This window comes from Oncorhynchus gorbuscha, linkage group LG01, assembly GCF_021184085.1.
Source record: "Oncorhynchus gorbuscha isolate QuinsamMale2020 ecotype Even-year linkage group LG01, OgorEven_v1.0, whole genome shotgun sequence".
NCBI classification, from domain to species: domain Eukaryota; kingdom Metazoa; phylum Chordata; class Actinopteri; order Salmoniformes; family Salmonidae; genus Oncorhynchus; species Oncorhynchus gorbuscha.
Window position 1 is genome coordinate 63,040,543 of NC_060173.1, and position 16,064 is coordinate 63,056,606.

Sequence of the window (16,064 nt, forward strand, 5' to 3'; positions counted from 1 at the left end):
CGGTCTGAGACGACCGGCAGGAGGAGAGTTACCTGACTTAGTCTGCGCGCAGTCCGAACAAGCAGCTACGAAACGGCGCGTGTCACGCTCCTGAGTAGGCCACCAAAACCGCTGGCGAATAGAAGCAAGCGTACCCCGAACGCCGGGGTGGCCAGCTAACTTGGCAGAGTGAGCCCACTGAAGAACAGCCAGACGAGTAGAGACAGGAACGAAAAGAAGGTTACTAGGACAAGCGCGCGGCGACGGAGTGTGAGTGAGTGCTTGCTTAACCTGTCGCTCAATTCCCCAGACAGTCAACCCGACAACACGCCCTTCAGGGAGAATCCCCTCGGGGTCGGTAGAAGCTACAGAAGAACTGAAGAGACGGGATAAAGCATCAGGCTTGGTGTTCTTAGTACCCGGGCGATAAGAAATCACGAACTCGAAACGAGCGAAAAACAACGCCCAACGAGCTTGACGCGCATTGAGTCGTTTGGCAGAACGGATGTACTCAAGGTTCTTATGGTCAGTCCAAACGACAAAAGGAACGGTCGCCCCCTCCAACCACTGTCGCCATTCGCCTAGGGCTAAGCGGATGGCGAGCAGTTCGCTGTTACCCACATCATCACAATCTCCTTGCATTAGCGTAGCCTCTTCTGTAGCCTGTCAACTATGTGTCTGTCTATCCCTGTTCTCTCCTCTCTGTACAGACCATACAAACGCTCCACACCGCGTGGCCGCTGCCACCCTAATCTGGTGGTCCCAGCGCGCACGACCCACGTGGAGTTCCAGGTCTCCGGTAGCCTCTGGAACTGCCGATCTGCAGCCAACAAGGCAGAGTTCATCTCAGCCTATGCCTCCCTCCAGTCCCTCGACTTCTTGGCACTGACAGAAACATGGATCACCACAGATAACACTGCTACTCCTACTGCTCTCTCTTCGTCCGCCCACGTGTTCTCGCACACCCCGAGAGCTTCTGGTCAGCGGGGTGGTGGCATCGGGATCCTGATCTCTCCCAAGTGGTCATTCTCTCTTTCTCCCCTTACCCATCTGTCTATCGCCTCCTTTGAATTTCATGCTGTCACAGTTAACAGCCCTTTCAAGCTTAACATCCTTATCATTTATCGCCCTCCAGGTCCCCTCGGAGAGTTCATCAATGAGCTTGATGCCTTGATAAGCTCCTTTCCTGAGGACGGCTCACCTCTCACAGTTCTGGGCGACTTTAACCTCCCCACGTCTACCTTTGACTCATTCCTCTCTGCCTCCTTCTTTCCACTCCTCTCCTCTTTTGACCTCACCCTCTCACCTTCCCCCCCTACTCACAAGGCAGGCAATACGCTCTACCTCATCTTTACTAGATGCTGTTTTTCCACTAACCTCATTGCAACTCCCCTCCAAGTCTCCGACCACTACCTTGTATCCTTTTCCCTCTCGCTCTCATCCAACACTTCCCACACTGCCCCTACTCGGATGGTATCGCGCCGTCCCAACCTTCGCTCTCTCTCCCCCGCTACTCTCTCCTCTTCCATCCTATCATCTCTTCCCTCTGCTCAAACCTTCTCCAACCTATCTCCTGATTCTGCCTCCTCAACCCTCCTCTCCTCCCTTTCTGCATCCTTTGACTCTCTATGTCCCCTATCTTCCAGGCCGGCTCGGTCCTCCCCTCCCGCTCCGTGGCTTGACGACTCATTGCGAGCTCACAGAACAGGGCTCCGAGCAGCCGAGCGGAAATGGAGGAAAACTCGCCTCCCTGCGGACCTGGCATCCTTTCACTCCCTCCTCTCTACATTTTCCTCCTCTGTCTCTGCTGCTAAAGCCACTTTCTACCACTCTAAATTCCAAGCATCTGCCTCTAACCCTAGGAAGCTCTTTGCCACCTTCTCCTCCCTCCTGAATCCTCCTCCCCCTCCCCCCCCATCCTCCCTCTCTGCAGATGACTTCGTCAACCATTTTGAAAAGAAGGTCGACGACATCCGATCCTCGTTTGCTAAGTCAAACGACACCGCTGGTTCTGCTCACAGTGCCCTACCCTGTGCTCTGACCTCTTTCTCCCCTCTCTCTCCAGATGAAATCTCGCGTCTTGTGACGGCCGGCCGCCCAACAACCTGCCCGCTTGACCCTATCCCCTCCTCTCTTCTCCAGACCATTTCCGGAGACCTTCTCCCTTACCTCACCTCGCTCATCAACTTATCCCTGACCGCTGGCTACGTCCCTTCCGTCTTCAAGAGAGCGAGAGTTGCACCCCTTCTGAAAAAACCTACACTCGATCCCTCCGATGTCAACAACTACAGACCAGTATCCCTTCTTTCTTTTCTCTCCAAAACTCTTGAACGTGCCGTCCTTGGTCAGCTCTCCCGCTATCTCTCTCAGAATGACCTTCTTGATCCAAATCAGTCAGGTTTCAAGACTAGTCATTCAACTGAGTCTGCTCTTCTCTGTATCACGGAGGCGCTCCGCACCGCTAAAGCTAACTCTCTCTCCTCTGCTCTCATCCTTCTAGACCTATCGGCTGCCTTCGATACTGTGAACCATCAGATCCTCCTCTCCACCCTCTCCGAGTTGGGCATCTCCGGCGTGGCCCACGCTTGGATTGCGTCCTACCTGACAGGTCGCTCCTACCAGGTGGCGTGGCGAGAATCTGTCTCCTCACCATGCGCTCTCACCACTGGTGTCCCCCAGGGCTCTGTTCTAGGCCCTCTCCTATTCTCGCTATACACCAAGTCACTTGGCTCTGTCATAACCTCACATGGTCTCTCCTATCATTGCTATGCAGACGACACACAATTAATCTTCTCCTTTCCCCCTTCTGATGACCAGGTGGCGAATCGCATCTCTGCATGTCTGGCAGACATATCAGTGTGGATGACGGATCACCACCTCAAGCTGAACTTCGGCAAGACGGAGCTGCTCTTCCTCCCGGGGAAGGACTGCCCGTTCCATGATCTCGCCATCACGGTTGACAACTCCATTGTGTCCTCCTCCCAGAGCGCTAAGAACCTTGGCGTGATCCTGGACAACACCCTGTCGTTCTCAACTAACATCAAGGCGGTGGCCCGTTCCTGTAGGTTCATGCTCTACAACATCCGCAGAGTACGACCCTGCCTCACACAGGAAGCGGCGCAGGTCCTAATCCAGGCACTTGTCATCTCCCGTCTGGATTACTGCAACTCGCTGTTGGCTGGGCTCCCTGCCTGTGCCATTAAACCCCTACAACTCATCCAGAACGCCGCAGCCCGTCTAGTGTTCAACCTTCCCAAGTTCTCTCACGTCACCCCGCTCCTCCGCTCTCTCCACTGGCTTCCAGTTGAAGCTCGCATCCGCTACAAGACCATGGTGCTTGCCTACGGAGCTGTGAGGGGAACGGCACCTCAGTACCTCCAGGCTCTGATCAGGCCCTACACCCAAATAAGGGCACTGCGTTCATCCACCTCTGGCCTGCTCGCCTCCCTACCACTGAGGAAGTACAGTTCCCGCTCAGCCCAGTCAAAACTGTTCGCTGCTCTGGCTCCCCAATGGTGGAACAAACTCCCTCACGACGCCAGGACAGCGGAGTCAATCACCACCTTCCGGAGACACCTGAAACCCCACCTCTTTAAGGAATACCTAGGATAGGATAAAGTAATCCTTCTCACCCCCCTTAAAATATGTAGATGCACTATTGTAAAGTGGCTGTTCCACTGGATGTCATAAGGTGAATGCACCAATTTGTAAGTCGCTCTGGATAAGAGCGTCTGCTAAATGACTTAAATGTAAATGTAATGTAAATGTAAATCATAGTTGCGTTCCGACGGTGACAGGCGATGAGAAAAATACGCGCAAGGATGGACCTTATCGTCAGAATGGGAGCGCTGGGACAGAATGGCTCCCACGCCCACCTCTGAAGCGTCAACCTCGACAATGAATTGTTTAGTGACGTCAGGAGTAACAAGGATAGGAGCGGATGTAAAACGCTTCTTGAGGAGATCAAAAGCTCCCTGGGCGGAACCGGACCACTTAAAGCACGTCTTGACAGAAGTAAGGGCTGTGAGATGGGGCTGCCACTTGACCGAAATTACGAATGAAACGCCGATAGAAGTTCACGAAACCGAGAAAGCGCTGCAACTCGACACGTGACTTAGGGACGGGCCAATCGCTGACAGCATGGACCTTAGCGGGATCCATCTGAATGCCTTCAGCGGAAATAACAGAACCGAGAAATGTGACGGAGGAGACATGAAAGGCGCACTTCTCAGCCTTCACATAGAGACAATTCTCTAAAAGGCGCTGGAGGACACGTCGAACGTGCTGAAGATGAATCTGGAGTGACGGTGAAAAATCAGGATATCGTCAAGGTAAACAAAAACAAAGATGTTCAGCATGTCTCTCAGTACATCATTCACTAATGCCTGAAAGACAGCTGGAGCATTAGCGAGACCGAACGGCAGAACCCGGTATTCAAAATGCCCTAACGGAGTGTTAAACACCGTTTTCCACTCGTCCCCCTCCCTGATGCGCACGAGATGGTAAGCGTTACGAAGGTCCAACTTAGTAAAGAACCTGGCTCCCTGCAGAATCTCGAAGGCTGACGACATAAGGGGAAGCGGATAACGATTCTTAACCGTTATGTCATTCAGCCCTCGATAATCCACGCAGGGACGCAGGGTACCGTCCTTCTTCTTAACAAAAAAAAAACCCGCTCCGGCGGGAGAGGAAGAAGGCACAACGGTACCGGCGTGGAGAGAAACAGACAGATAATCTTCGAGAGCCTTACGTTCGGGAGCCGACAGAGAGTATAGTCTACCCCGGGGGGGAGTGGTCCCCGGAAGGAGATCAATACAACAATCATACGACCGGTGAGGAGGAAGGGAGGTGGCTCTGGACCGACTGAAGACCGTGCGCAGATCATGATATTACTCCGGCACTCCTGTCAAATCACCAGGTTCCTCCTGAGAAGAGGGGACAGAAGAAACAGGAGGGATAGCAGACATTAAACACTTCACATGACAAGAAACGTTCCAGGATAGGATAGAATTACTAGACCAATTAATAGAAGGATTATGACATACTAGCCAGGGATGACCCAAAACAACAGGTGTAAAAGGTGAACGAAAAATCAAAAAGGAAATGGTCTCATTGTGGTTACCAGATACTGTGAGGGTTAAAGGTAGTGTCTCACATATGATACTGGGGAGGAGACTACCATCCAAGGCGAACATGGGCGTGGGCTCCCCTAACTGTCTGAGAGGAATGTCATGTTTCCGAGCCCATGCTTCGTCCATAAAACAACCCTCAGCCCCAGAGTCTATCAAGGCACTGCAGGAAGCTGCCGAACCGGTCCAGCGTAGATGGACCGACAAGGTAGTACAGGATCTTGATGGAGAGACCTGAGTAGTAGCGCTCACCAGTAGCCCTCCGCTTACTGATGAGCTCTGGCTTTTACTGGACATGAAATGACAAAATGTCCAGCAGAACCGCAATAGAAGCAGAGGCGGTTGGTGATTCTCCGTTCCCTCTCCTTAGTCGAGATGCGAATACCTCCCAGCTGCATGGGCTCAATACCTGAGCCAGTGGGAGGAGATGGTTGAGATGCGGAGAGGGGGAACACCGTTAACGCGAGCTCTCTTCCACGAGCTCGGTGACGAAGATCTACCCGTCGTTCTATGCGGATGGCGAGTGCAATCAAAGAATCCACGCTGGAAGGAACCTCCCGGGAGAGAATCTCATCCTTAACCTCAGCGTGGAGTCCCTCCAGAAAACGAGCGAGCAACGCCGGCTCGTTCCAGTCACTGGAGGCAGCAAGAGTGCGAAACTCTATAGAGTAATCCGTTATGGATCGATCACCTTGACATAGGGAAGCCAGGGCCCTGGAAGCCTCCTTCCCAAAAACTGAACGATCAAAAACCCGTATCATCTCCTCTTTAAAGTTCTGATACTCGTTAGTACACTCAGCCCTTGCCTCCCAGATAGCTGTGCCCCACTCCCGAGCCCGTCCAGTAAGGAGTGATATGACGTAGGCGATCCGAGCTCTCTCTCTTGAGTATGTGTTGGGCTGGAGAGAGAACACAATATCACACTGGGTGAGAAAGGAACGGCACTCAGTGGGCTGCCCAGAGTAACACGGTGGGTTATTAACTCTTGGTTCCGGAGACTCGGAAGACCAGGAAGTAGCTGGTGGCTCGAGACGGAGATTCTGAAACTGTCTTGAGAGGTCGGAGACCTGAGCGGCCAGGGTCTCAACGGCATGACGAGCAGCAGACAATTCCTGCTCGTGTCTGCCGAGTATCGCTCCCTGGATCTCGACGGCTGAGTTGCGAGGATTCGTAGTCGCTGGGTCCATTCTTGGTCGGATCCTTCTGTTATGCAGGTGAATGAGGACCCAAAAGCGACTTAACAGAAACAGAGTTTATTCCAGTCTTAACAAAAAACGATTAATCCTGAATTCTTTCACAGGTAATGTCCAAACAGGAATAACTGAAATCCTCTAGTCAGTAGAGGGGAACAACAGGAGAAGCGGCCACAGACTGCAGGTCGCTTCGGGTTGGCGCAGGCCGTAGCTGATAGAGACACCTGCTCACACGCAGCATCTGAAGAAGGCAAAAACACGACAGGACGGAACAAGGACACAGTACAGCAAACAAGGATCCGACAAGGACAGAAGCGGAAACAGAGGGAGAAATAGGGACTCTAATCAGAGGGCAAAATAGGGGACAGGTGTGAAAGAGTAAACAAGGTAGTTAGGAGAATGAGGAACAGCTGGGAGCAGGAATGGAACGATAGAGAGAGAGAGAGAGAGGGAGAGAGATAGAGAGAGGGAAAGAACCTAATAAGACCAGCAGGGGGAAACGAATAGAAGAGAAAGCACAGGGACAAGACATGACAATCTATGACAAAACATGACACTGTTTCCAGAAGATGTCAAAGTTATCTATTAAAGTGACTCTAGCAGAGCTTCAATAATATTTTAGCCAGATATGTATGGCCAGTAGCCTGCTGAATCTTTCACACCAGCGGCCCAACGATGGTACTGGACCTGAAATGATTGGCAGTTTTTTTGAGTCTTTTAATGCTAAAATAAGTTCTTTAAAATCAATTTTCAGATGTTCCGAGCTGGCCCTCCTGATGTCGTTTGACATGGACTACGACAGTGTCAGCTCCCGGCATCTGTAATAGAACAGTCGAACAATGGCAGCCTTGTTGTGCCCTGTACTCATGCTCCTTGCTAATCACTGGGTTTTTGCCTTGGGAACCGAGATGTTTCTCACCATAGAGCTGCCTATGATGACAGCTGGCAATGTTGAATGGGCCGGTCTCTCAGGCAGCCTCATGGTCTGATGATGGTGGGAGCTCCGAAGATCTGAACCTGAGGTCGAAGCCACCGGAGAGGGAGACAGAACAGAGGACAAAGACGCAGGTACGTCTGGATCCGATCGTGAATGGGAAGCCCCCAAGGAATAAGGTGCTTGAACCTCTGGATCCAGGGCGGCAAAGCTGTTTCTGGTCTGTGTCAGGTCAAGGCTCAGCATCTCCAAGGAGACTCTCATTGCCAGAGGATGCTGTCTTCGACTTCCACGGCAAGTGACGTATCTCCATGGCTGGTTGGGTTCGAGAACAGCTCCGTTCTCCAGTGAAGAGGGAGACCCCTTCGGGGATGGAACCCTGCTGAGCACCGGCAAATCGGCTGTGGAGAGCCGACAAGGTAGCGACACTTCCACCAGACCAGAGCGGCGTCCGGCTACTGGGTTGGAAGAAAAATAAAAACTAGGCGGGCGTGGATTCCCCAGTAGCTTGTGTAGGTTTGCTACTTGCTTGCTAAGAGTAGCCACTTCGCCCAGGTAGTAGTTGCAATATTGAAAGTCAGCGCGGCCCACATTGTCCCGGAACAACTTGAGATGGTTTGGGATGAGTTGCAGAGTGAAGGAAAATCAACCAACAAGTGCTCAGCATATGTGAGAACTTCAAGACTGTTGGAAAAGCATTCCAGGTGAAGCTGGTTGAGAGTGTGCAAGAGTGTGCAAAGCTGGCATCAAGGCAAAGGGTGGCTACTTTGAAGAATCTAAAACATAAATTATATTTTGATTTGTTTAACACTTTTTTGGTTACTACATTATTTTGTTATTTCATAGTTTTGATGTATGCACTGTTATTCTATAATGTAGAAAATAGCAAAAATAAAGAAAACCCTTGAATGAGTAGGTATGTCCAAACTTTAGACTGGTACTGTGTGTTTTAAAGGGCCGTTGTTAGAGCCGTTGTTTTCTTCAGACAAGAAGATACAACAACGCCCCAGTCTAGTTGGTGGCGGTAATGCAACATTTATTGGATGTGAACCGCCGTTAAACCTCATCGAAGAAGAAGACCCGGAAGTACTTTTTGAATTGTTGCTGACGAGACGCTGTTGCTCACAGCAGTGATCCTTGAATCTCATCGGTATTTCTGATTATTGCATTACCTTTGTGTCTTCAGAAATATATTTCTTTAAACAGGTAACGTTTAGCTAAACAGAACAATTATACACGCTACTCTTCGTGTCGAAATTAGTATTTTCTTTGACCGGAATCATACGCCGAGGGCCAGCTCACGCTAGCAAGTTGTTGTTTTCAAATAAACAACGTTAACGTTACAGTAGTTAGCTAAACCTAGGTAGTTCATCTGAAGTACATCATATTACACCATCAATCATGGCAGTTGTCAACGAAGGCGCATTGAAGAAAATGCTCAAGGTAAGCATCGATTTTACCTAACGTTAGCTAACAATTGTTTTTATTAACATTGTTAGCCTTTCAGCTAGCTAAGCGCGCTAACTAGCTAATGTTAGCTAACTCTACAAATATTTTTCTAACGATAACTATCTCGGTTACCAAATAACTAGTGTTAGTGTTAAACAGTTAGACCTGATTTATAACGTATGTTTGATAACGTATGCTTATAGTTAACGTTAACTAGCTAGTGTTTTCTAGCCAGATAGCTAACGTTAACTAACCTTAGGTACCTGGCTGAACCAATCAGTGTTAAGACATTGACATTCAGCAATATTAATCACCATTTCCAATGTTCAGCAATACAAATACAGGGACCTGACTGTTCGTGAGATAACCAACGTCATCTCCCAGTACAAGGACCTGAAGCCTGTTATGGATTCATATGGTAAGAACTTGTACAGTACATGGGTCACCACAGTTGCCCATATCACAAAACATGATCTATGTGTGTTGTATGCTTGTCTGATTTGTTTTATTGAGTGATATTTTCTGTCCTCAGTTTTCAATGATGGCTCCACTAGAACTCTGGTGAGCTTAACAGGAACAGTGCCAGTCAGCTACAGAGGTAGGCTAAGTTTGGGTGTATGTCACTATCATCTGACAAAAAATAATGACCAGGGTTGTGTTCATAGCCACCAAACAGAGAGGAACTACCTGGACTTGTTCAATAAGAAACACACATTTCCATTGTCTGTTGCAAAACTTTCCTGTTGTGTTCTATGATTTTGTCTACTAAAGTATTTGAGCAATTTTCTTCCCAAGCGAACTGTCTGTTTCACAATGCCATATATATAATATTTTTTAAATACAATACTCTTGTCTTCTAGGAAACATATATAACATCCCAGTGTGTCTATGGCTGCTGGACACCTACCCATACAACCCTCCCATCTGTTTTGTGAAGCCCACCAGTGCCATGATGATCAAGACTGGCAAACACATTGATGCCAATGGCAAGATCTACCTGCCCTATCTGCATGAGTGGAAACATGTCAGTAACTGCGTTGTCTCCAGTATTTTAGCATTGGCTATATTATACCTCTGTTTTTTTGCGTGTGATTTTTTTTTTTGTGACGCACACTGTATTACTCTTCATTTATTACTGAACCAATGTCCCTGTACCTAGTTTCTGATGGATTTCACACAGAACATGGATTAAGTAAACAAAATTAATGTTGGACTGCTTTAAAGGGGCAATATACAGTTCAAACAATAATAGTCCACCCCACCACTGTTTTGGGCAAAAGCTGAGGGGATTGGGCTTGAGTATTGATTTATTTAACCTTTATTTAACTAGGCAAGTCAGTTAAGAATAAATTCTTATTTACAATGGCCAAACCCGGATGACGCTGGGCCAATTGGGCGGCGTACAATGGGACTCCCAATCACACCTGGATGTGATTCAGCCTGGATTTGAACCAGGGACTGTATTGATGCCGTGCCTTTTACCGCTGCGCCACTTGGGAGCATGAGTTATATGCGTTATGTTCTTCAAGAATCGAAGGGTATATCATTCATTTAAATGCCTAACATTTTTTTGTAGCAATCGCAGATTGCCCCTTTGACAGGGCTCCAGACTGTGGCCATTTAGTCACGTTTCTTCAACCCTTTAACTTGGCTGTGCGAGTTACATTTTTTAGTTTGGGCTAGGACTTTCCAGTGACCTCCCGTTATGATATCACGATACTTGGGTGCCGATGTGTATTGCGATTCTCACAATTCGATATTGCGATTTGATGTTCCAAACATACTGCTCTCTATACGTGTTTTGATCAGTCAGAGAAATAAAAGTGCTGAAAACATGTTGGCTCACTATTTAAAAAGATTGAACAGTTTATAACCGACTAGTGCTAGCTAACGCCACCAAAGCGATACTTTGAATAAATATCGATACAACGTCATCCCAAAATAATATTGTGATATGTAACTATTCCCCCCCCATTACTTTTTTAAACTGGTTGCACTGGTGTGAGCTGCACATTCTACATGGGCACCTCAACTTCTCATTTTTGGGGGGAGGATAAAACCAAACCAAATTTGTTAAACAGGAAAAGTGCATTATCCTCATGTTTCCTGTAATGAGTTTCTGACGTGCCGCTGTGTGCCTACCTGTTTCGCTGGGGCCGGCTGCTGTCATGAGTGAGCCCCTCGCACTCTCTCACCCCCCCTTGTTTACCCCTCGTGATTGTATAACATTTAAAAATGCAATTGTGGGGGCAACACAGCTTTGTAAGCAACTAGTTGGCGTGGTCCTTCTGTAGCTCAGTTGGTAGAGCATGGCGCTTGTAACGCCAGGGTAGTGGGTTCGATCCCCGGGACCACCCATACGTAGAATGTATGCACACATGACTGTAAGTCGCTTTGGATAAAAGCGTCTGCTAAATGGCATATATTACATATATATTACAATTAAAGAGAGGAGGGTCTCAGTATTCTGTAGTTACAATTTTTCTAAACATATCTGATATGGGTTTGAAGTACGGAGCTCACAAATTTGCACATCGTCCATCGTGAGTGCACTCGGCCTCATTGCAAAGTTTTTGGGAGATGTTACATTAACTCTTAGATTAATACATGGCCACTAGCAGTAGGTGTTATATTTAGTTAGTGATCTAGCTAATGTGTTTTGCGTTTCCACTTCCTTGGGTGCTGAACTAGTACCAATTGAATTTGGCCTATACATAATATTAGTGCACGTAAAGATTTTACGTGCCCTGTTTTGACAGTAACATAACAAAAAATAGCATAATTGTCAACTGAAAATTCATGACAATCACTGGATTAGGTTTACATATACAAATATTTGTAATCTTGCATTCCTGCTTGGACTTTTTAGATCAAGGGTGTCAAACTCATTCAATGGAGGGCCTAGTAAACTGCAGACGCCCGGCCATCCGTGGAATGAGTTCGACACGTGTTAATGTAATGTTTTTCTTGAATATCATGTCCGAAGTCTATTACACTACGTAGGATGTACATTTTGCTGCCGACTAACTGACCCTCATTAACCCGTCAACAAACGGCTACATTTTTCCTAGACAGTAAAATGGTGTGACCAGCAGAAAGTACTCTGTATATAATGACGAGATGCTTATGTTTCCGCCCTAACAATGCGAGTCGTCCCAAGGCGCGAAGGCAGGCCCAAAATAAGCCCATGGAAACACATTGGACTTATTTTGGCGAGAGTGAAACCTCTCACTTTGTCTCTTCCTCTATGATAGTATGCATACAAGGGCTGGGCATTTCTCATTGCGAGCTTAATTAGAAACAGGCTTGCTATTGTTGCATATCTTATTACAGTCATAAGGCTATAGCCTATTATACAACGGGTGGGTCTAATCCTGGATGCTGATTGGTTAAAACGCCATTCCAGCCAATGTTTATTCCAGAAGTTACCACAGGCTAAATCTGACTTTGAAAAGCCTATTTTCTCTGTTCCCTCTCACTGCGCAATCCACTCTCATCAGCCCAGCCAGGTAATTTATAAACTTGAACTCCACTATAAAAAGCATCCAGACATTATCTCTCATTTCTTTTAGACTAACATTTAGTTTTCAACAGCGAAAATTTTTATAAACCTTGCAGTCTATCTCAGTAACACTGTTTCAATATTGCAATTCGAACTCCAGCTGTCCATAGTAATGAATGTGGCGGGAGTCGGGAATAGGCAGGCAGGCAGCATTTCTCATCCAATTGAAATAATTAATCAGCAGGCATTATTTTTCTGCGTGTATACAAAGACATGTCAATAGGAAAATCAAAATGAAATGCAGCTTGTTTGCTGTCTTTCCAGCTTTAGTTTGAAGTGATTGTGTTAGCTGTGTCTTTTGGTAGCTCCTATGAACAACAGTGTCCTGACAAGAGCACAGTTTCTGTGCCTGGCGAAATCGCGCCTCATTAGTTGTGGATGTTATGGATGCATTCAAATAAATGTCACTTGAAATCCGCTTGAACAACTGCAAATGCAGCCACTTCGCTGTTATTCTGGCTGCATTGTTTGTCGTGACTGTGAGAACGTTGCCAGCCAGTATGGCAATGGAACATTTTAGACTGGGTCTTGTCCATAGATACAGAACTGAAAGACTGAGTCGCGTCTTTGGCAACCGAACCGATAGACCACTACCAGCCGGCTTGGGCAGCAACCTTAGATTTGTGTCGGGGCTATATCGCATGGAAGGATGAAATGGCATGAATAAATTGTTGTATGAAAGTGATAATGCCCTCGAAGCTGGTGTTTGGATGATATATTGGCACGGTTTCGAATGGCGAATGAGAGGCGTGCTTTGAGTTGAGATTAAGAAATCGTGGCCACAAGTTTTTAACATACAATTGTGTTTAGCATTGTTATTTGTTGCGCAATGACTGGGCTTACATAAGCAGGTTTCACTCCAGTGGCCTAGAAGCTTTTTGAGGAGATACTCTTGCACTGTCTGACATGTGGTAGGCTATTCTGGTCCTCAAAATAGGCTCTGTATGCTGTGAATGTGTGAAATAAAATGTATGAGGACTAACAAATATACATGCGGCAATTAAATTCCCCAAATCATGCAAATTAACCTATAGATCGATTAGCATGACGAGTCAAATGTATTTTTAGATGTAACGGTTAGCATCCTTCTTAATAAAGCATTGTGAATGACTTTCTAAGATGAGTCAAATGTATTTTATTGTGTGACACAGCAAAATATGTTTTGGGGTGTCACAATCTAGGGCCCTATAAAATCTGTGATGCAGAGAACACGGATGGGATCCAGACATTTTAAAACGGAATTCAACAATATTCAAACGTATTGAACTAAGTAGGGAATCAACTAAATGTATTCAACATTTATTAATTTGCTCAAGGTCATCATAAGACGTGAACAAAATGCATCGGTTATTTGTATTTCCTGCAACTTCCTGAAGAGGCAACAAGAATTTCCCCTGGCTATGTGCGGTGTGCTCGTTTACCACTTTGTGTAGATGAAAAGGCTTTCCCAAAAACCTTAATTAAATGTTGACTACAAAGTAGGATATGCTTACCTGGCAGAATATCACAAAAACTATGCTTGACAGCAGCCTCTTGCTAGGTGCACACTAGAATTAAACTAAGCCCCAAAATCTACATTTCTAAATCATTTCCCAGACCTCAAAAGTTGTCTTCCGATGTGGTGTAAGTATTGTTGTGGATGTAGAACATCCAATTTAGTTGTTTGTGATTTATTTAAAAAAAAATTTTTTAAATGGCTGATGCCATCAAGGTTAGTGCCACTAGGGGGAGTGTTAGCCCTACTTAACATGAGCTCATTTCATCACGCTGTTATCTGTATGAGGTGAAGCCTGTCACAGTTGTCCATCTCCATGTGGACAATAAAGTTCTGTTGTACTTCTGTTGATTTCTCTTCCTCCCAGCCCCAGTCGGACCTGTATGGTCTGATCCAGGTGATGATCGTGGTGTTTGGGGAGGAGCCCCCCGTATTCTCCCGCCCCACCACACAGGCCCCCTACCAGGCCTTCCAGGCTGCAGGACCCCCCCAACCGTAAGTTACCCGTTCAGTCTGACATTGTTTGAATTCCAGACCTAGCATTCCTGTTTCAACTTGTCAACTAATCAAGCCCTCGATTAGTTGAATCGGGTGTGCTAGTTCAGGCCTACAACATAATTGTGAAACGTCTGGGTATCTTCAATGAATGACTTTTGGAACGCTGCAGTATGGATAGCATTAGTCAGTTATTTTCACTTTATGGATAGGTCGGTCATTGTAATAATGGGAATTTTGTATGAACTCTGTTTCTCCATATAATTGAGACTTTGGGCGCCATTTTCATAGTGCAAAAGCACTTAACGTCATCTTGCATTGTAATTGAAATTCAAACATTTCTTTAACTGCATTATAAGCAAGTGACTATTGAACTAGAGTTTTAACTGAGCAATACATCGTCGTCTCGAACATTGTTAAATGTTTCAAATGTAATTATGCCTCCAGATTGAGGTTTATGGTCATTTTTGCACTTTGTAATACTTCTGCACTACTAAAATGTTGCCCTGAATCGTTCTCGTAAACACGTGCAGTACCTCCTATTGGACTCCAGATGGTATCCACGCACATTGTGAAAGATGGATAACTGAGATGACATGTCCAATGTAATCTGACCCTCACACTGTCAATCCCTCCCTCCCATCCACAGCATCCTACATGCCAGGTATGCCAGCGCTCTCCCCGTACGGACCAAACCCCACCCCTGGGTAAGATGTCTGTCTTCAAGGCCACAATTTCCTCTGACACTGCCCATCTCAGCCAGTCCCTCTCAATCTCATCAAACCAGTTCTGACATGTTTGTCTTTGGGTTTACATAAGCAACACAGCCACATAAGCATGTCTGTCTGGTGGAATCATCACACTCAATGAACAAATGAATGAAGCAGTTCTCTTACAGTGCCCCATATAATTCAAAAGATTTACAGCTTTGATTAACAGATGGCTGTTGGTTGATGATGCATGGTTTGTTGTTTTCTCTCCAGTGGCTATCCAGGGTACCAGTACCCTAGTGCAAACTCGTATCCTGCCACACCTGGCACTACACACTACACTTCCCAGATTCCTGCCTCCACTGTGGGTATGTAATCACACGGCATTGCCTTCTGGATATTGTAATCTCAAGGCCTAGCTTGATCGGAGCTATTGAAGTACCAAAGGGAAAAACGCACACACCCCTAGGAGAATCACAAAGGTTTTCTATACACAATATTGGACACTATTATGAAGTCCTAACACTGCCTTGTATGGCAATTTTAGGTCTGTGACGTGTAACCGAAAGTTATGGATGAAGACCATCCTGACAATAACCATTGAATTTTTTTTTATGAGTGAGCTTGTGAAGCATACTGCATACTTCAATGACTTATTAGGTGTTCCCTCTAAGCTGCTTGCGAGTTTGCACTTCCTCCGGTACTCCCGCGCTAAATAAATGCAATCCTGCGCAGAGACGCAGGAGATTGAACTTCACTGAGTTCGCCCCATTGGTTTGCACTTTATAGATCAGTGTTTTTTCTGTGATCGAATCAACATTATATCAGCCCCTTTTCAATGCATCAAAACAAATCTAACTTTGCAAGATTGAGTCTGGTTTTGTTGCAGGCAGAGCCAGTGCACAACGGAGTAGAATTCTATTGGCGGGGATAGCCCATGAGCGGTCTTTCAATCACCTATGAGTGAATGCGCTTCCTGCAAGAGCACAAAACATGTAGGCTACATTTTCAGCAGTCTTTGAAAAGCCATTCAGGTAAATAGCATATTTCTTAATTAAAGGGGCAGTGTTGAATTTTGAGACAGGCTAGCCTACTTACGGTAGCCTACTTTGTCTTAT

The 16,064-nt window shown here is 46.4% G+C and overlaps 1 protein-coding gene across 1 annotated transcript in view; it reads left to right on the top strand.

Moving 5' to 3' along the window:
- Positions 1-8,305: 8,305 nt before the first annotated feature.
- tsg101a (tumor susceptibility 101a) overlaps positions 8,306-16,064 on the top strand; it is a 28,987-nt gene continuing 21,228 nt past the window's right edge. The window contains 7 exon segments of the mRNA XM_046358136.1: positions 8,306-8,678; positions 9,015-9,102; positions 9,217-9,282; positions 9,545-9,708; positions 14,109-14,247; positions 14,886-14,943; positions 15,220-15,314. Coding sequence (XP_046214092.1) covers positions 8,637-8,678; positions 9,015-9,102; positions 9,217-9,282; positions 9,545-9,708; positions 14,109-14,247; positions 14,886-14,943; positions 15,220-15,314 — 652 coding nt within the window. The 5' untranslated portion in view covers positions 8,306-8,636.